This window comes from Neospora caninum, chromosome VIII, assembly GCF_000208865.1.
Source record: "Neospora caninum Liverpool complete genome, chromosome VIII".
Lineage (NCBI taxonomy): Eukaryota > Apicomplexa > Conoidasida > Eucoccidiorida > Sarcocystidae > Neospora > Neospora caninum.
The window spans coordinates 3,709,347-3,729,238 of record NC_018395.1 but is presented as its reverse complement, the minus strand read 5'-3'; the positions used below and the strand labels follow the sequence as shown (position 1 = coordinate 3,729,238).

Genomic DNA, 19,892 nt, shown 5'->3' with positions numbered 1-19,892 from the left:
CAAAGGCGCGAAACGATCTAGAGACGCTGCAGGAGAAACGAGCTCGACTGAGTCCCGCTTTTCCTAAGAGGAATTGACTGCCTTCGTTCATGGCCTGCTGCAAAAGGCGATTGAAAGTCCGCAAGTCGTGTGCAAGGTCAGACAGATGTTGCAAGAAATTGAGGAGCGTGAGAAACGAGAAGCGGTAGGGAGAGGGAAGGAACAGTCCGGAGGAGGCAGGAAGGCCAAGGGAGAAGGGGAGATAGACGCGGGAAAGATCTGCTCGGACGTGGTCGGAAGAGAAGAGCAGGACGATGGGCAAAGATATCCGGAGGAGAAAGACGGGAAGGGGAGGCAGGAAGAGAGGTAAGGAGCGGGGCAGAAAAAGGAGGATGAGCCGGCAGTCAAAGACGAACGCGTGCAGAGACAGGCGCCTGAGGAGGGGGAGCTCAGATGGTTGAGGCACCCCACCCCGCGGTGGTGAACGCGACAGCGAGGCTGCGCATGCTGCGCAACGCACACGTGTGTGTGTGTGTGTGTGTGCGGCGTCTGTCTCCCGGCTTTGCCAGGATGCCTACGTCGAAGCTGGAACCGTTCTCCACAATTTTGCCCACATTTTCGATCTGTTGAGTCGCCTCCGCCAAGCGGTGGATCACCCCTACCTTCTCGTCCACGGATCGCTCCAGCCTCTCGACGGCACTTACCTGCTTCACACGGCGTCGCGGAAAGAGCAGCCCGCGGGTGTTTGTTCCTTGTGTCAAGACGACGCGCGCATGTGGTGAGGGAGAGTGTGGTGAGGGAGAGTGAGGTGAGGGAGAGTGAGGAGAGGGAGAAGGAGAGAAAGAGAACAACGGAGAGTCAGGGAGAGAGGGAGAGGAAGGGAGACAGAGCGCAGGACAGAAAGGGAAAAGAAAATGCATGAAGGCGAGTGGAGAAACGGTGAGTGTGAGGTGAATGGTGGCACGGATCGACAGAGTGGCTTTCGCTCTCTGCGTGATGGCACTTTGAACCAATAGAAGCGTACGAGCGAATAAGAACTCAACTGTAGATGGCCCGAGGTTGATCGAATGGCGAAGCACTTGCACTATCAGCGAGCGCAGGAAAGGGGCCCTCGAAGAGTCTCCTCTGAGTTCTGAACCGAATTCCTAGACACTCTTTAGAACGGAAGAAACCGGCCTCGCATTTTCCCATGCCACCCAAAACCTCTACCGTTGCTCTCAGACAATTTCACAGACTGAGACAGGTTTATCCACTTTTGTACATACATGCTCCCGAGGAATATATATATATATATATATACCTATATTCACATATATGTTTATTTGTCCATATACAATTGCCTGCGCGGGCTTTCGTCTTCGTGTGTGGTTTACCTCTTCAGCTTTTTTGTTGAGAGGCAAAAACACCTGGTTCCAGTTGGCGACTGCGGCGGAGGTGCCGTCGAGAATTCCGCGCAGTTCGAGGACGATCATGTGTTGTTTAATTTGCGTGAAAATCGAGTGTTTCTCGAGCATTTGTTGCTGCAGCAGTTTCGACAGGTTTTGCAGAAGTTCGCGGAGAAAAAGCGCCGCCATGAAGTCCTCGCTGAGTCTCTCGCGCAACACGGCGAAGCAGGAGGAGTTGAGAGTCTCCCCCGACGGCGCGCCCGTGAGGCTGTGGGAGGAATACGAAGAGAAAGAAGAAGGCGAAGACGGACAGGCGGGCGGCGAGGGACAGTCCCGAAGAAGTAGCCGCAAAACCTCTTGGATGTTACACGCCAAAACCGACTGAAGACGATTTATCGCAGCTTCATCCAAATACCTTGTAATGGCCACATCCTGCACACAAACCACACACACACACACACGCATATATATATATATATATATATATATATGGATGTAGGTGGATTTTGAGTTTAGAGGCAGATGCATGATGCATGTGTCGAGCTTGCGTTTGAAAACAGTCTAGTGCTTGGCTTCGCAGAATGCTTCTTCGTACAGGAGAGGAAGGGTTTTCTCCGTGAACACAAAGCCGAGTGGACGGGAGCCAATTTTCTGCGCATGCCCGATATGTTAAGAAGGGGCCCTATACAAACGCTCGTCTATCACTTTCCACCGACGAGTATCTGCATGCATATATATATGCATATATATATATATATATATATGTATTAATGTATAGAGAGATATTACGAGAAACACCCATATACCATATATTCACGCGCATGGGGCACGGGTATACGCCGATAAGAAACGTTCAAATACTCTCGTAAATACGAATGCATAACTGTCTTTCTTCTCGCTTGGAAGATGCACGCTCAGGAGCAAGATTCACGTGCGGTCGCGGTTCAATATATGTGTACACATACTCAAAATATAAGACTTGTTTTTATTGTGTGCTTGGTTCGCGGTTTCCGGGAACGCTGGCCTGTTTGTGCCCGTCGGTCTGTGCCGGGACGCAGCAGGCGCCGAGGCGACTCTTCGCTTTCTGACCAATGGTCGTGTGTCTCTTTCTCCTGCCTGTTCATCAGAAAACCCAGATGAGTCGATTCTCCTTCGCTTACCTTGAGATACATGAGTCTGTAGTGGAGGTGGACGTGGCTGGTGAAAACCGGGTCCTCCAGCTGGACGACGTTGTGGAACTGCGCGCGCTGCGAAAAGAACTCGCTGTGTCGCATCTCCATGCCTTGATGAAGCAAGTCTTGGTCGTCTGCAAAAAACGCGGAAAACGGACAGTGGTAAAAGTGTCCGCCAGAAAAACAATGCCGCATTCACTGCGCAGAGCCAAAAACACTCACACCCGCATCACTCCGACACACATACATTTGTTCACCTACATACATGTGTATATATACATATATATGCATATACATTATGCATCTATATATGGGACTGAGACAAAAGGCAGGCAGGTTGTTGAACGAAGCAGATTGCACGCACACGCAGAGGCTATGTGTTGTGTGGAACAGACAGCTGTGCACATGCGGAGGTGAGTAGATCAACCTGCGTGTGGGACGACGCATGCAGGAGAAGAAAGAGGAACGGAAACAGGCAAACAGAGAAGGTCCATCAGCTGCTGTATGGAAGACCAATTCAAGAAGAAGCCCAAGACGCAAATCCGAATCACGGGGTTTCTGCCTTTCCGTCTGCAGAGCACGTCTGCCACGTTGGAAACACGAAGCGCAACGCGAGGGGAGAGACGTCATTCTCATCAAAGAGATAGACACCGTCTATCGACGCATCCTTCCTGTGAGTCTTCTGCGACCGGAGGCTTCTCTTACATTCGAGGGACTTGAGGACATCTGGCCAAAATTCGTCGCTGAGAAGAACCTCCAAGGCGTCGATGTGACCGCTCCAGAACACCACTACGGAGGCAAACAGACGAAAACCATACACAAAGGTGCCGGGAAAAAAACAAATCATCTCTGTCTGCGCCTGGCATGTCTTCGGACACCGGTCGCGGAAACCACCCGGCATCCATTTTCCAGAAGAGCCCCAGAAAAACACTTCTTTTCAGAGGCAGCTCATCCTCACAGTTTCGCAAATCCCTACTCGGGCCATAGCATGGTACGCGCTGATGCCCATATGCATGCATATATATATATATATGCACATCCACACTACACACTTGATATATGTAATACGCTACTTATAGACAGATACTAATGAGCATGTAAATATATCTCTTCACTGTCCCCGACAAAGTGGATACAGTGTACATACAAAGATAGATAGGTAGATGGGTAGATAGGTAGGTAGATATAGTTTCGGGTGCGTTTGTTTTCGCCTACGCATTTTTCGAATGATAAAGGCGATTTGCTTCAGCTGCTCGATTTTGTCGGCGGCGATGCATTTCCGCATAAACGCGAAGAGCAGATACAGCCAGTGCCGCCCGAGGACATCCAGCAACACAAGTTCCCCCGTCTGAGGATGCGGCAGCTGCAGTGCAGACAGAACGAAAGTACTCCGCATTCAATAAACCCTCAAGCTTTCGCGCGGAGGGCGAGCTGTAAACATCCTGACGAAAGAATCCGTAAAACACGCAGCGTAGCCTGCGTCGTCGCCTGCTGATACCACAGAGAGACGCGGAACGGGCGCTAGGCGTCTCCCCCGAAGGTTTCACCCTTTTCGGCGCATCCAGTCTATCCCTCAACCGAATTGCGGATTTCGGTCCCCCCACAACATGGCCCCTGGGCAGGCACTAACCGCAAATTGATTCGGAGATAGAGACGCACACGTCCTGTCGACATTTTTGGAGGGACTTGTACATCGACGACACACCAGAAAAGCGTGACACGGGGCAAACAGGGGAGGCTCGGGCACTAGCGCAGCTGGAACATCTTCTCGGATCGATGAAGAAATCGATGCAGAGAGACAGACTGGCGAGCAGGGGTAGCGCAGCCATCAGGCAGTGAGGAAGCGATCACTCGAGGCAGAACCACGGAGGTCCAGAAATAAGGAAAAGGCAAACGCGAAGTCACCTGGCAGTTCCCGATGAAACGTGCATGCGATTCCGGTTTTCGAATGCACGAAAGATGGGAGATCGCTCTTGCCACCCTTTTCCCCTTCTCCGGAAGCGTAATAACTCTTCAGAAAAGAGACGTCAAGAAAGGCTCCCGCGCATGGAAACGCCAGAGAGCGTCTCTCTCGTTTCGCCGATGTTTCATGTGAGGCAGCTTCATTCTTCGCCTCGCTTACGTCGAATTCCATTCGCGTCATGAGCATGTGTAAGTTGTCTTCGTTCGGCGTCTCGAGGATATGGTGCGGAATCGAGTCCGCGCCGTCGAGACCGACGAGGGGGTCGACGCCTGCCTCGTCTTCGTCTTCGTCGCGTTCGTCTCTCCCTTCTTCGCTACGCCGAAATCGCCCCAACGCCCCCTGACGGCGGCCGCATTCCCGCTCTTCGTCTTCGGCTGCGCTGAGCGGTCTGTCGTCGCCTTCTTCCTCCTCCTCTTCCTCCTCCGTTCCTCCGGCGCAGCGGTCGGGTGCCTTCAGGGTCAGGTAGCTCCTGAAAGCGCGCGGCGAGGAGAGAAAAAGACGCAGAGAAGGTGCGGCAAGACACGCAACTGGACAGGCGCGAGAGAGCGAGAGCGACAGGGGGTGAGACAGAACGAAAGAAAAAACGGGTTGAAGGGACGGAGAGAGTTATCTTGCCAGAAGGGAATTTGGAAGGGAAGACGCCAAACAGAGTCCGTCCAGAAGCGGGGGAGATTCGCTCACTCGAATGCACAGAATCCACTGTGAGACACTCCGCAGATCGACAGACAGAAACGTCGGTAGCAGGCTTCCTCGATGGGTGAAAAGGTGCAAAGTTTGTCCAGATTGTCGACTCCGAAGGGCGGCACACACTCGCCACTGTTTTCCCCTCCCCTCTGGTTCGTTCGCTCTTCGTTCTTGAACGGCACGTACCAGCAGGCGAAGCAGCCATGGGGATGCTGAAAAGACAAGGCCCGGTAGACGTCGCCCGTTCGGCCTTCTTGCCAGGTAATGATCGAGTCTAGAAAAAAAGAGAGGCCAAACAGACACACCAGGAGACGTGCGAGACTCTTGCACGAGGAAGGCCTCTCAGCGCCTCCTGCCGTGGAATCCTTTCTCCCTCCCACTCCGGATCGAGTGACGCACGCTGCCGAGACGCGCCTCCTAAGCGGTTCCTTATCCTGTCACCACGCCGCTCTCGATCTCGATACTTTGGAGACGCCCGTTTACGTGGTGAACCGCGTTCAACACCGTTCAGGTATCCATCAACCTGACTGGAGAACGGATGTTCAACGTGTGAACCTCTTTGCGAGCTCTTGACTCGCCCACGACGTACACGGCCGCGGTCTACCACTGAAGAGAGAAACGCGGGGGGGAGTGGGAGTCGTCTCGGGTTCGTCGCAAGTGTGCCCCACGAGCCTCATTCCCTGCTTTCGTCCCTCTCCGTTTCGCGTTCCTCCCGTTTCTCGCCTCCCCCCACTCTCGCTTTTTTCTTCGCGCAGTCTCCTGGACGCTTCCCCGCCTTGTCTTTTATCGACTCGGTTCTTTCCTCCTCTCCCCCTCCCTTCCTCGTTCCCAGGTTTTCGGCCTCGGTGTCGCTCTCCTTGTAACCTCGTCTCTGTCGCCCTCGCGCACCCTCGCTCCCCTTCTCCCTTCTGCACCACTGGCTCACCTTTCTGGTGCTGGTACGCGTAGTTGTTGCCAATCGCCGTATCCACGTAGACCTTCCCGTTTTCTTCGTCTTCGACTATAAGCCGAGCCATGCCTGTTTCGTCATCTTCGTCTCTGCGTCCCTCGCCTCCGTCCCGCTCGAGATAGAGCCTCGACAGCTCTTCTTCTCGCGCCCCGCCGTCGCCTGCAGCCGTGCCGCTCCCCTCAGTGACGTAGAAGTGACCAGTTCCTTTGTCGATCCAGCGGCCCTGGCGGAGACAGGAGCAGAGAGGAGCCCGCAGACAGTCGCGAGGCGGGACAGGCGCGGATTCCGGCGACCCGCGCTTCACGCCACAGAGCGAAACGCGTTCTTTCAGACACGGGGTTTCGGTCTGAAACGAGGAAGCTCATTTCAGCGCCCGGCCCCCTCCCGCAGCGACGGCACTACCTACAAGTGTCGATGTTTGCGCCGTCCGCACACCTACGCGAAGCCGCGGTCTACGCGCACAGAAAGAACCTCGCGGACGGCAGTCTTGAAAACCGTGGCGCCTGTGCCGAAACCCAGTTCTCCTCTCTCTCCCGACTTACCGTGTCGTCCACTTCGTAGAGTTTCACTCTCCTGCAACTCAGATTGAGGGAGTTGACAGGGTGCAAGCGCGGGGCCTCTTCGCTGTCAGTCTCGAGCTTTCGTCTCTTCTTTCCCTCGCCGCGGAGACTCGAAGAACCCCTCGCGCTCTGCTTCGCCTTCATCGCCATCTCTCGGAGCTTGGCGGCTTTCTCTCCTCCGAAAACGGCGTCTTCTCCCTCCCCGCACGTCTCCCCAGAGGCAGTTGCCTGTGCGACGGCGTCCGACTCTCCTTCGTTCGCCGCTGGCCCTCGCAGGTTCCCGCCCTCGGAACTCGAGCCCTCGGCCTCCTCTTCACCGTCTCTCCGGCCTGCCACCTCTCGCTTCGAAACTCCCTCCTTGTCGCGGTCTCCACAGTCTTCCTTCTCCTCTTCGCTCTCCTCGCTCGAGTCGCCCGAGTCTTCGCCCCCGGCGAGCAGCGCCTTCTTCTCCGAGAAGTGGAGATGCGCAAAGTGCTCAGCAACATACTGGCGAACGACTTCGGGCGGCGAGTGAAGAAGAATGTCAGGCCGCAGCCCCGGAGGAAGAGCGTCAGTCATGTTCACGCCTGCTCTCGCCGCCGCGCGAGACAGAGGGCGACCAGCCGAGGCGCTGGGAAACGCAGGCGACGCGGCGGGAGAGGAAGTCTGAGGAGGCGGAGAGTCAGCTGGAGACACGTCTGGGGAACTGACAGACGAGGCAGGCGACGCGGATGCCTCTGCGAGCGCTTCGGGTGCACTCGACGCTCCCGCAGCGGAGAAGTCGGAACACGAAGGCGCGACACTGGCCTCGCCACCCGAAGAGCCAGTGGAGACTCCTGGGTCAGCCAGGGTCGGGGCCGAAGACGGACCAGGCTCGGCGTGAAAAAGCCGCGAAAACTCACCCGTTTCCGCCTCCATTCCCGGCTCCGACGCGGGGGCGTCGCCCTTCTCTGGCGCGCGACACCGCGCGGAAGGCGCGACCTCGCTGCTCAGAGCAAAAGCTGCGGAACAGCCCCCAGAGTCGCCTCCGGAAAAGCCCGACAGTGGAGACGGTACCGATACAGACGGCGTCCCGGATTCCCCCGTGGATGCGAAACGCCCCGGGGAAGCGCCAGCCTCTTCTTGAGGGAAATGGGCGTTCCCGTCCCCACCGTCTCCCGTTGCGGCAGGCAACGGCTCTTCCATATCGACGTCTTCTTCTGTCTCGGCGGCAAACGGCCCTTCGTGCTCGCGCGCCGCTTCTGCGCTCTCTCGCCCCGTCCCAGCCTCTGGATCTCCGTTCTCTTCTCCGTTGCCCGCCTCGATGCAGGCGTCGTCGGTCGGAGTAGCCCCAGACGCCGCGCCATGCTCCCGCTCCACCTTCTCTCTCCGCGATTCGCGCGGCGCGCGGCCGGGCGCCTCTCGGGAAACGCCCGCGAGGCCTGCACTAGACAGAGGCGCGTCGGGCGAGCCCTCAGCGTCGCCCGTGCGTCCCATCCTCGCCCAACTCGAGAAGGAAAACAGAGAGGAATGAGCAAGGAGAGATCCAGGTCTCCCTTTCTGTTGCGCGTTCTCTCTGTCACTCTCTTTCTCGTTCTCGTGCAAGGACCGGGAGCGGCGGAGGTACGGGACAGGCGAGCTCCGTGCGGAAATATCCAGGCGCGAAAAGTTTCTGGGGAGAAGCAAGATCAGCAGGTGTCTCGAAGGAGAGACGAGAGAGCGGTGGGTCTCCGTCCAGTCGTGAGCGGCGCGGCGAAGGAGCACACGTCACACCCCCGCAAAAGGAAGGCACGGAAGCGAAGCCGCGGGCGCTGAAGAGAAGGCGAAATTCACTGGCGAAAAGACGGCAAAAACCCGGCAGAAAGCGAAGCCGCGGGCGCTGAAGAGAAGACGAAATTCACTGGCGAAAAGACGGCAAAAACCCGGCAGAAAGCGAAGCCGCGGGCGCTGAAGAGAAGACGAAATTCACTGGCGAAAAGACGGCAAAACCCGGCAGAAAGCGAGGCCACCGGAACGCTTACGGAAGACACCAAGGACGAGAACGGGAAACACAGCAGAGATCCAGAAGGAAAACGACGACAGACGAGAAGTGAAGTGCTGAAGACGAGGACCGGAAAGCGAGGAAGGCGCTGCGAAATTGTGACCCGTCCCGCATTTGAAACGGATTCGAAAACTAACGGCGGGGAGTTGGGCAGAGACACGGAAGATGGAAAGAGAATTGGGGGGGCCGGAATCTGTGGCGCACATCGAAGAGAGCGAAGGACGGAGGTGGGGAGTCTGGAGAGAGAGAAACAATCGGATGCTCGAACGCTGATGGTCACCCCCTGGTCTCCGTGTTCAGAACAGAAAAAAAAGTGGCCGTCTCCCTTGGAGAGCTTTCAAACGCCATCTGTTTTTGCCGAGTTTTCTGTTGTTTTTGACCGAGCTGAGAGGGAAGGAAGTGTGCTCGAGAAAAACTGTCACCAGGGAGCAGTTTTCCGGAAGGTGAGCTCGCGTGAGGGGAAAAAGGGTAAAAGACAGGAGAAAGAGGTAGGCGAAGGCAGTCGCGGGAGTCGCCGAGGCGAGGGCGTCGAGGACAGACTGTCCCGGCGACGGGAAACAACTTAACGGAAGGACAAACGACAAGAGAGGGAAAACGAACGCGATAGGGCGGCAAAGCCACTGTAACTACTGTGACCAGCCTTGAGACATGCGCCGGTACAGCGCAGAGAAGAGAGACTTGCTTGGAGGAAAAACCGCAATTTCCCTGATCTCTACAGCACACGCGATCCCGTCGCCATGTGTGGTGTGACGTCCTCGAGGCTCGCCATTTTTCCCGGCTTGAATCGAAGACGTTCCGAAAAGACATTCGTAGGAAGAGGCGGATGGACTCTTCACAAGCATGCCAACCTACGCGACGAAAAAACTTTAGTGCCCGGCCTTCGCTCTTTCGACCGCCGCAGCTCATGCCAGAGGCACCGGCACGTGCAGCGCAGTTAGTTCATGGTGAAAAGCGAAGATTTCCAGAGAAACAGCATTCAACGGCTGTGAGCCGACAGGAAGATGCAACCAGAGAAGGGGGGTACGTGAGAGCGTACGCGAACGAAGGAGAGGAGTCCTCAGCGTCCACCCCCCCCCCCTTCCAAAAGCCGGATCCTTCCTTTTTCCCAGTGTACGGATGTCTTCCCCCAGTTCTCTCGAATGCCTCCCTCACGCCGTTTTCGTCCTGTCTGTCTCCAGGAGGGTGACGAATGTCCTCAGATGTTCACGAGAAGTCCGGGACGGAGACGCAGATGGCAGGGAAATGAAAGCCGGGTGGAAAAGGACGCATGCGTTCAGTTCCGTGATAGAGTCGGGGAGGAAGACGACGGCCCGAAGGAAGAAGAGCGGGTCTGTGAAGTGGAGGGAGGGGGGGAAAAGGAAGGACTGGGAAGAGATGAGCTAGAAATATTCTGAACAGTTTCCTGGTCATGCAAAGCAGCACGCGAAAAAACCTCCCATACCTGAAGGAACATTCAGCTGGAAACAGTGCACGCACGCATAGTCCAACTGCAAGAAGAAAAGGCGGCAAGGAGACGACGTCTCAGCCGTCCACTCAGGCACCACCTGCCTGCCAGCTTTCAACGCAGGCTGCAGAAATGGAAAAGTGTGTACCGCCTAGCGAAACGGCCCGTTTGCAAAGACCTGGAAAACGGCAGACGAAGCCAGGCAGCTGAGGGAATGAGGTTGGTCAGGACGGGCATCCAGAGAGGAACAAGTCCATCCCAACACGATGTGCAAGTCCCCCCAAAACGAGAAGACTCATCGCTTCTGGCGCCACCGGAACGGTGTTCGCCAGATAGGGGACTGCGCGACCTCAGAGGCTTATAAACGGTAAACCGTCGCCAGCCGTGCACGAAGCAGAGAGGCAGAGCCGTGGTGACTCACGAGCAAAGCACAGGCGAGACGAGACGCACGCTTCCACACAAGAAGACTTTGGCAAATTCCGTACCTTACGCAAAAATGCGATAGTTCCCGTTCTTTCCGACCCCAGTTTGCGAAAACGGCGGTAGCCACACTCGAGGGGCGGGGTCACCGCCGGGTACCAAACTTGCGCGGCCTGGAAATGCACGTCAAACCAGCAGTTTCATGGGAATCGTCTTGAATGGACCAGTTCCTCTTTCCTTGTTGAGGGTATCTGGACTGGCATCAGAGAGCGTGCCTTTCTAGGAGGTCGGACGGCAAAGCAACGTCTTACTGTATGCGTTCTCTATCCTGCGTGTTGCCTGCAGGTGTTTGTGGTGCTATGGTTCGAAGATGAGTAACTGGATTGCTCCTGCGGGTATGCAGAGAACTCAGTCTCCCGACAAAAGTGCTGGCGAAAGGGTTACATTCATCCAAAGGGTACTTACAGGAGAGCTCTGCAAGCGTGTCAGCGGTGATCGGTATGTGCCATCGGAAACAAGCAAGCACGACCTAGAGTGTTTTACCGTCGCTGGATCTTCTCCGCAGGACCCGTAACTAACGCAACTGGGCTGCGGGGTTCAGGGGCGGGCGTGCACCCTTTCGATCCAGGAGAGAATTTGTACTGTACATTTTTGTGAGACTTATCCTCTCTGCAAACCTGCATGTGACAGTACGGTGTCTTCAGGCGGTGCATGGGCAATCTGTCGTCTACAAAATATTTCTCCTCTGCACAACACTGTTTTACAGGACGGTGATACACCCATTCAGTCATCAAAACGATCAAAGCACATTCATGCAACACAACGTCTACATCGATGCATTCGTTTACGTGCGTGGTCACCATCTGCTGCATGGCTGATTTGGGCACTCCGTGAATCACTCTTCAGCAGAAGCGACAACAGATCCTCCGCGAGGACTCATTTCAGTCCGTCAGAGAAACAATGTATTCGAAAGCCTGACTTTTCAGCCTCCAAACATAAAGGAATCCCACCCTATTTATGGTACACATCTCTTTCTACGAGACTCCGTGCCACTTTGAACCCACTGAAGGCCCTCAGCGACGGATATGTTCATCCTCGCAAAGGAATACGATAGATTTTCCGTCCGCGCTGCAGACTTAATCTGCGCTTCCGAAGATCCCCCTTTTCAATATAAACTGAAACATTCATGGCATGACGGATGGGCAAACCCGTTGATTTGTGACACGTCAAAGTAGAGTCTGTAAAGGAAAATACACTTTCTTAAAAACACGACAAAAAACCCAAGAACGATGTATCTTACTTCCCTGGTCATGTTTCCCCAACACACCACCGCGCAAAAAAAAACAGCTGCCGCGATGGTATACCACAGAAGATGAAAACAAAACTGGACAACAGAGTCGCCTCTCACAAATGTCTAGTGCGAAGTCAAGTATGCACCAGAAACCACAAGAGATAGAAATCCCACAGCGAACGCAAACATCGGAGAGCTCGGGCCTGACGCCGTCGCAGAAGACCTCCCTCCAGCAGGGATAACCACCTTCACTTTACACGTAGGCTCCTCCTGTACAGTTGTGTTCTCCTTCTTCTTATTGTCATTACCTGAGACCGTCTTGAGGCTGCATCCCAACATAATCATTTTGTCCTCCTCAGGGAAGCCATCCTCGGGGATCACAAGCTTGTTGGTGCCTGTTTCCCCTTCCACTGTAATCCAGGCTTCTTTGAAGCTAGGAAACACGTCAGTCAGTTCTACGGCTGTCGAACACTTCTCTGTGGAGATGTCGCAGAGGAAGGCAGTCGTCGGTGTCCCAGTCGGATGGAGTTGGCCTTCTGAGCCGCAAACGATAGTCAGTGCGTTGTTGTTGGAAGTCAGTGTCGCCACCGGTGTTTTTTCGGTGTTGCTGTTTGCGCCGTAGCCGCAAGTGAGGACGTTCTCGTGCAGCGACGATTTCTTGGCCTCCACTTGCACATTCACCACACAGGATTTCTTGTTCGAGCGCGACAGAGCTCTGTCCCTGGCACCTTCTGATAAGCATCCTACGAAGAATCTCTTGTCAATCAATGGGAAATTAGGTTGTGGCAGTGTCAATGAACGCTTCTTTGCACTGGTGCCGCTTTCACTCCACTGCAGCGGGGGTTCTGGGCCTGGATTCAAGAGACCATTAATTTCTTCCTTCTTGGCTGATCCGCACTGTTCCAGGTCCGTCACATTTCCATCTTTACCCACTGTGCATACCATTGATTTTTCACTGGGCCTGAATTCGTATTGGTTGGGACACTGGATGCTAATTGTATTTTTCGACTCTGATAGAGATGCGTCGGGAGTGAATTCCGCTACTCTATCCGTGCCTGCGGGGGGCTCACTACAAACGCACTCAATACCATTATCTGAATCCCCGCAATTAGGATCAATTGCCGTCGCCTGGTCTTTCATGTCCCTCGACGCCTGGCACAGACATGTGACGAAAAGAAAGAACAACACGCCACACGCCGGACCCCCCAGCCTTGCAACGAAAGGGTTCCGCTCCATGACTGCCAAAAAACCAGTTTATATGTAAATCCACAAGTCCCTCGAAGCAACGCGGCCGATGTGCCTTGAAGTAAAACAGCTATTGAACCGCGTGTTATGATAAGGGTCCCAGAAAATATGTTCACCTACGGCGAATCAGTGCCCGTGCTGGGGTGTAACCCAGCTTGATGGACGGCGACAAATTCGTCGGTTTTTCGAGGTCTCGATCGTCCACCTCCCCGAGAGTCGTACACCCTACCCTGTCCTGCACTTTTTCTTGGGGGGCGGTGCCTGTGCTCAGATCACGAGCCGACCATTTTTTTCGCAGGGCCAAGGACAATATAGAAAGAGCTCAGATAGACTCTACTTACTCTCGTTTGATCCGATTTATGCTCAGTTTCTTCCAGGGAGTTTCTGTGTACGTGGGAAATGGAATGTGGTGGCAGTCGATCGCCTGAAGCGCGGACGGCTTCCCAGTACCCCTCTCTATACCGGGGCGGGTCGCCTAACTAAGGGGGGGCAAGTGTGCCCAGGGCGCTAAGAACTCTATTCATTTGTCAGGGCGGGGGGGTCCCGAAATAAATTCCAGGACTCACACAAAAAGTGTATCGTGTCACTCCCTAGTAACCTTTTTTTGATTGGACTCAATGTATCCAAGACCCTCTATGTCGACGACCAGCGAGGAAGAACAGGCAAAACCTGAGTGCCATAGTCAAGCACCGTTCCCGAACACGGACCCTCCTCTCCTTAGACAGAACTAGAGTGCTCCTGCCCCAGCACTGTCTTGTCCGTTCATTTAGCGACCACGAAAAAGGCAGAACCGACAGGATCTCCAATGAGGAACTAGTCACATTCAGGTGTTGAACTGGGGTCCAACGCATACACCCAGTGCAGACATGGCCCCTCCATCCATTGAACTCGAAAAACGCTTGGGATTCGCCGTGAAAAAAAACACATCGGTATCACAGTCACGGTCAGGCTCTCTAAGAAAATCCCGAGTGATGACTGTCGCAAACGCACTTGCGCTTCCAGTGTTCGACACGAATGTGCAGGTCTGTTTCGTTCGGAGGTTCTTCTCCCGGCATCTATTCATTTGAACCTTCGTCCGCTCCTATCCACTGTTCGGCCGTACCAGTACAGCGTAGAAACCATGCTCTTATCGCAAGAAACCAGCGTAGAGTGTTTATTCGAAGTTCAGTCCGTTTCTGACGCGGGAGGAGAGGAAACAAGAGAAGCTGAGTCTCCATTCATTTGGTGTGCTCGCCTTGTCAGCCGTTCCAGCTCCATGGAGGCGGCGAGACCGTGCACTCGACATTGGGAACAACTCTCGTCACAGGAGCTTGCAAAAAAATTTCACCTCTTTCTGATTGCCCTAAACAACATTCAGTTGAATGCAGTTGCACAGGGTTTCTGGGTAGATTGCACAGGCAACACAGAAATGTACGTCAAGAGGGAAGTCAGTTAACGTTACCCACCAATCCCCATTATTTTCTTTAAATTCACGGACAAATAGAAGATGCCCCAAACTCCCCGCCCCCCCGCAGTATTTGCAAAAATGACACCACTATAGCGTGTCATGTCTCGCCACTCTGTCGGTGTTCGAGAACGTCCGATGGAAAGACTTCCAAGGCCCGACGAATGATCTCTCCTGTTGGTTCCGGCCTTGGAAACCGAAACCTACGTGCCTTCGTGGAAACTATCTGCCTCCTGTATTCACCTGCCTGTGTTTCTCCGCGTTCTCTCTCTGGCCTCGTGCATACTGATGACCGACTCTCTACAGCAAGATGACTGTTTCGACTCTCACATGCAGCCTGAAGCCTCAGCTTAAACGCACGGCTTCCTGGTTCGCCGGCGAACAGATTCAACAGCGGCCTGAGCAACGACACTCGCCTGCTCAGGATGATTGACCCTCCTTCTGTGGTGTGTTTCCTGCTTTGATCTGTTCCCATTTGCCGTTCATCTGCTGTGTGCCTAACCCCCTCAGCATTCTCTACTTCCACGATGTAGCAAGCATACTGCTCCAACTCCTCCGCCCTGGTCATCACTGCAGATCCTCTTAGTGTCTCCCATGGCTCATTCTTGCCCACATCCCCCTCCGGAACCAGATGCTTCTACCGTTTGTCGACGCGCAACTGGTCCTGGGGGAGACCGGCTCTGTTGCCTACCAGGCGGCCGGTGGTTTCGAAGTCCATCCCTCACCGCATCCCTCTTTCTCAGCCATACAACTGACGGCATGATAGCCCCAGTACCATGGCCTATCAAGCATATCTCGCCCTACCAAAACGTCATCGAGCTTATCATTTGTGTTGAGCAGGTGGTCTTCGGCCTCTTGGAATGACTTGACACCGCCGTTGCATGTGAATGATACATTTGGAAAGTCCTGGCAGAGCCTGTACACCCACTCGGGCCTGCGTTGCGGAATTTGAAGGTTCTCTTCTGGTGACAATTTGCCCACCAGGATCCCAGGACGAGCATGAATTATGAAACGGCGGACTGGGGATGCCTCAGTTACTGTAGCAATGAATGAAGCAAGCTTCTCATATGTGCACGTTGAAGGCGAGGAGAGAGTTGTCCCGGGGAACAGGTTGCTTCCAGTTCGCAAACACAGTCTGTCTTCTCTGATCCCCACCCGACGATTAACAGACACTGCTGAATTGCCCATCCCTAGAGCCTCTGACGGATGGCACAACCCGCATGCATTAGGAAGAGACAACGCACACAAGAGTTTGCAAGAGAGAAAAAAGCGGATGGTAATTCAGCGAAAAGACCAAAACCACTATACACCACTTCCCATGTAAAGGTTGCCCCAACACACCACCGCGCAAAGAAAAGAGCTGCCGCGATGGTATACCACAGAAGATGAAAACAAAACTGGATAACAGAGTCGCCTCTCACAAATGTCTAGTGCGAAGTCAAGTATGCGCCAGAAACCACAAGAGATAGAAATCCCACAGCGAACGCAAACATCGGAGAGCTCGGGCCTGACGCCGTCGCAGAAGACCTCCCTCCAGCAGGGATAACCACCTTCACTTTACACGTAGGCTCCTCCTGTACAGTTGTGTTCTCCTTCTTCTTATTGTCATTACCTGAGACCGTCTTGAGGCTGCATCCCAACATAATCATTTTGTCCTCCTCAGGGAAGCCATCCTCGGGGATCACAAGCTTGTTGGTGCCTGTTTCCCCTTCCACTGTAATCCAGGCTTCTTTGACGTTAGGAAATACGTGAGTCAGTTCTACGGCTGTCGAACACTCCTCTGTGGAGATGTCGCAGAGGAAGGCAGTCGTCGATGTCCCACTCGGATGCAGTTGGCCTTCTGAGCCGCAAACGATAGTCAGTGCGTTGTTGTCGGAAGTCAGTGTCGCCACCGGTGTTTTTTCGGTGTTGCTGTTTGCGCCGTAGCCGCAAGTGAGGACGTTCTCGTGCAGCGACGATTTCTTGGCCTCCACTTGCACAGTCACCACGCATGATTTCTTAGCCGGGGCTTTTCGCACATGGCTGTTCAAATGGGGTTTTTTTTCTAGGCAACCTACGAAGAATTTCTTGTCAGTCAATGGAAAATTAGATGGTGGAAGGGATAAAGAATGCGGCGTTGTATTGGCGTCGCTTGCGCTCCACTGTGGCGGACTTGCTGGGACTGGATTTAAGAACGCTTCAATTTTGACGTTGCCTTGATTGCAGGTTCCCAGGTCCGGTACATTGTTACCTTCATTCACAGAGCATACCTTCGTGTTTTCGGTGGGCACAAAATCATATGTTTCAGGACACTCGATGCTAATTGTATTTTTAGACCCTGTGAGGGATGCGCTGTTGGTGGATTCCGGTGCTTCCTCATCAGCTTCCCTGTCACCACAAACGCATTCAGTGCGATTATGCAGGACCGTGCACGTTGGCTTGATTGTCGTAGAAATCTCTTCCATGGCCATCAACGACAAGCACAGACATGATACGAAAAGAAGAAAAAACAGACCAACCGCCGGCCGCGCCAGGTGTGAAAACAAAGTTTTGCGTTCCATGGCTCCAAAATATCCGTCTAGACGTGCGTCAACAAAACACCTCGATGGAGAAAAAGGGTTGACAAGCCGAGGAGAGAAACTGCTATTGAAACCAGTGACGGTCAGGAATCAGGAAAATATGTCCTCAGTCCTTCGGGGAACAGAGCATGCCCTGGGGGGTGGCCCAGCTTGACGGACGGCGGCAGATTCGCCCGCTTCTGTAACCGTCGATCGTCCAACTGTGGCGATGCGGCGAGTAAAAGGCGGGTACTAGAGTGGCACACGCGACGCCGTCTTGCTATTCGCTGGGGATCTGTGCATGAGCAGAGAAACGAACCAATCAATTTTTCGTGAGGCTCAGGAACACGCAAAGGCGCAGATAGGTTCTACTTACTTCGCTTTGGTCCGAATTATGCTTACTTGTTCTCAGGGCGTTATGGTGTATCTGAAGAAGTGCATGGAGAGGCAATGCATCGCCACAGGTTTCTTCACTCTCTCTCACTCGATGAACGGGGACGGTCACCTAAGCGGAATTGGGCCAGTCGTGTCGGAGTCCCTTTTTTTTGCCGCATTTTCATTTGCCTGGCGCAGGGTCCTGACCAACAAAATTCTGGGCTCAAACGGTTCCGTCTTACCACTCTCTCGCAACCCTTTTCTGTGTCATTTCTGAGTTCCGTAGCTCGCTTCATCTTGGTATCCAGAAGGCGTGAACCGTCCACGACAGAACGTCAACGCCGCCGAGGAACAGCAGTACCGAACCCAGACATCTATTTCATCAGCCGGCAGGAGGAGGGTGCGCCTCGCCCGACACTGCCTTGGCCCTTCATGTTCCCTACCAAGAAAAGGGGCAACAAAGGCAAACCACAACGCTAAGGGGAACTAAGGCTTTACACGCATTTGTCGCGTTTTCCTAGTCAGCCACTATAGCGTGTCGGGCGTGGCGACACAGGCCACCCGCAGTCGCGAACACCTCACGTCACACGAGTCTGAGAAAAACATCACTTGTTACTGGCCGCCAAGAAGAACAGTCAGCTGAACTGATTGTTAACACGGTGTCTGTTTCGTTCGCTCAAGCATCGCAGAAAGATATCTCAGGAAGAAAGCTCAGTTATCCCAACCGCCAAAGCCCCACTCTTTCCTCTCCATTTGGTGTCAAAAAAAGAGGAAGGCTGTGCTGCCATTTTCATAGACGGTAGTCACCTCGAGGGCGTCAGGTGTTGGAATCCTGTCGAAACGGAAGAACATCCCTTGGAATGACTTCCACCGCCCGCCGAACGATCTCTCCTGTCGACTCCAGCCTGGGAAACCACGAATCCCACCGGCAGTCGTGGCACCAAACTGCCTGATGTGATCACCTGCTCGGCTATATCCTCGTTCTCTCTGGAGATTTGGTCCTGCTAATGGCCGACTGTCACAACAAGAATAATATCTGGTGCGCCACAGGCAGCCTGAATCGTCTGCTCAAACGCACGACTTCCTGGTATGCCGGTCAGCAGAATCAACAGCAGCCTGAGCAACGACCCTGGAATGCTCGGTATCATCTTCCCTCCTTCTGTGGCGTGTTTTCTCATATAATCACTTCCCACTCTTTGTTGATCTGCTGTGCGCCTAACCCCCTGAGATTTTTCTCCACTTCCTCGACGTACCAAGCGTACTGCTCCACCATCTCAGTCCTGATCACCCCTTCAGTTTTTGTCAGACCTTCCCAGGAGTCATTCCTCTTCATCTCGGCACCTGAACCCGATTCTGCTGCCGCTCTCCGACCTGCCTCCAGCCTTCGCTTGTGGTTCTGGGCGGGAACAGCATTGTTGCCTTCTAGGTGGTCATCGGTGTTCGAAGTCCAACCCTTAACACATCCCTCTTCCACAGCACTAGAACTGTCGACGTGATAGCCCCAGAACCATCTAGGCTTTCAAGCATTTCTCCGCCGCCCATGACGCCAGTGAGCTTATCATGGTGTTGACTGAGTGATCATCTGCCACTTGAAATGACACCGAGTTAAGTGTGACCGATACAGTTGGAATGGCGATGCAGAGCCTGTGCACACCCTGGCGCGTGTGTTGCAGGGGTGAGGGCTGTCCTACGGTGACAAGATACCTACCACTATTCCAGGAGGGGCATGCATTATGAAATAACGCATTCCGGACAACACAACTAATAGAACAGAGATCGCAGCGACCTTCTCATACGTGCACCTGGAAGAAGAGGCGAGTACTGACGCGGGTAACAAGTTGCTCCCCTCCGGACCCCAGAAACCGCCTACCTTCTTCGATCCAAACACGCATCCAACAGGCAGTGCTCAGCTGTCCATTTCAAGAGCCTCAGAAGGATGGACGGACCCGCATGGATTAGTAAGCGACAGTTCAAAGTAGAGTCTGTAAAGCGAAATAGACTTCCTTAAAAAAACGACGGAAAACCCAAGATTGATATGCTTTACTTCCATCCACCTGTTTCCCCACCACACCACCGCGCAAACAAGAGAGCTGCCGCGAAGGCGTACCACAGGAGATGAAAACAAAACTGGACAACAAAGTTGTCTCTCACAAATGCCTAGAGCCAACTCAAGTATGCACCAGAAACGACAAGAGAGTGAAATCCCACAGCGAACGCATACATCGGAGAGCCCGGGCCTGAGGCCGCCGCAGAAGCCCTCCCTCCAGCGGGGATAACAACCTTCACCTTACACGTAGGCTCCTCCTGTACAGTTGTGTTCTGCTTCTTACTGTCCCCACCTGAGGCCGTCGTGAGGCTGCATCCCAACATAATCATTTTGTCCTCCTCGGGGAAGCCGTCCTCGGGATCATAAGCTGTGGTGCCTGTTTCCCCTTCCACGTAATC

At 54.0% G+C, this 19,892-nt stretch overlaps 3 protein-coding genes across 3 annotated transcripts; all 3 read right to left on the bottom strand.

Moving 5' to 3' along the window:
- Positions 1-428: 428 nt before the first annotated feature.
- NCLIV_034760 (conserved hypothetical protein) lies at positions 429-8,147 on the bottom strand (the record flags this gene model as incomplete). The annotated part of the gene is made up of 9 exons (XM_003883678.1): positions 429-683; positions 1,353-1,796; positions 2,525-2,670; positions 3,242-3,325; positions 3,752-3,899; positions 4,659-4,968; positions 5,370-5,457; positions 6,109-6,355; positions 6,675-8,147. The coding sequence occupies 9 exons, from the start codon at positions 8,145-8,147 to the stop codon at positions 429-431; spliced, it is 3,195 nt and encodes a 1,064-aa protein (XP_003883727.1).
- A 3,822-nt stretch (positions 8,148-11,969) lies between these two features.
- NCLIV_034750 (SRS domain-containing protein) lies at positions 11,970-13,082 on the bottom strand (the record flags this gene model as incomplete). Its single annotated transcript, XM_003883677.1, has 1 exon — positions 11,970-13,082. The coding sequence occupies one exon, from the start codon at positions 13,080-13,082 to the stop codon at positions 11,970-11,972; it is 1,113 nt and encodes a 370-aa protein (XP_003883726.1).
- A 2,880-nt stretch (positions 13,083-15,962) lies between these two features.
- On the bottom strand, positions 15,963-17,075 carry NCLIV_034740 (SAG3 protein, related; the record flags this gene model as incomplete). The annotated part of the gene is made up of 1 exon (XM_003883676.1): positions 15,963-17,075. One exon carries the CDS (start codon positions 17,073-17,075, stop codon positions 15,963-15,965), a length of 1,113 nt encoding a protein of 370 aa, XP_003883725.1.
- Positions 17,076-19,892: the final 2,817 nt, after the last annotated feature.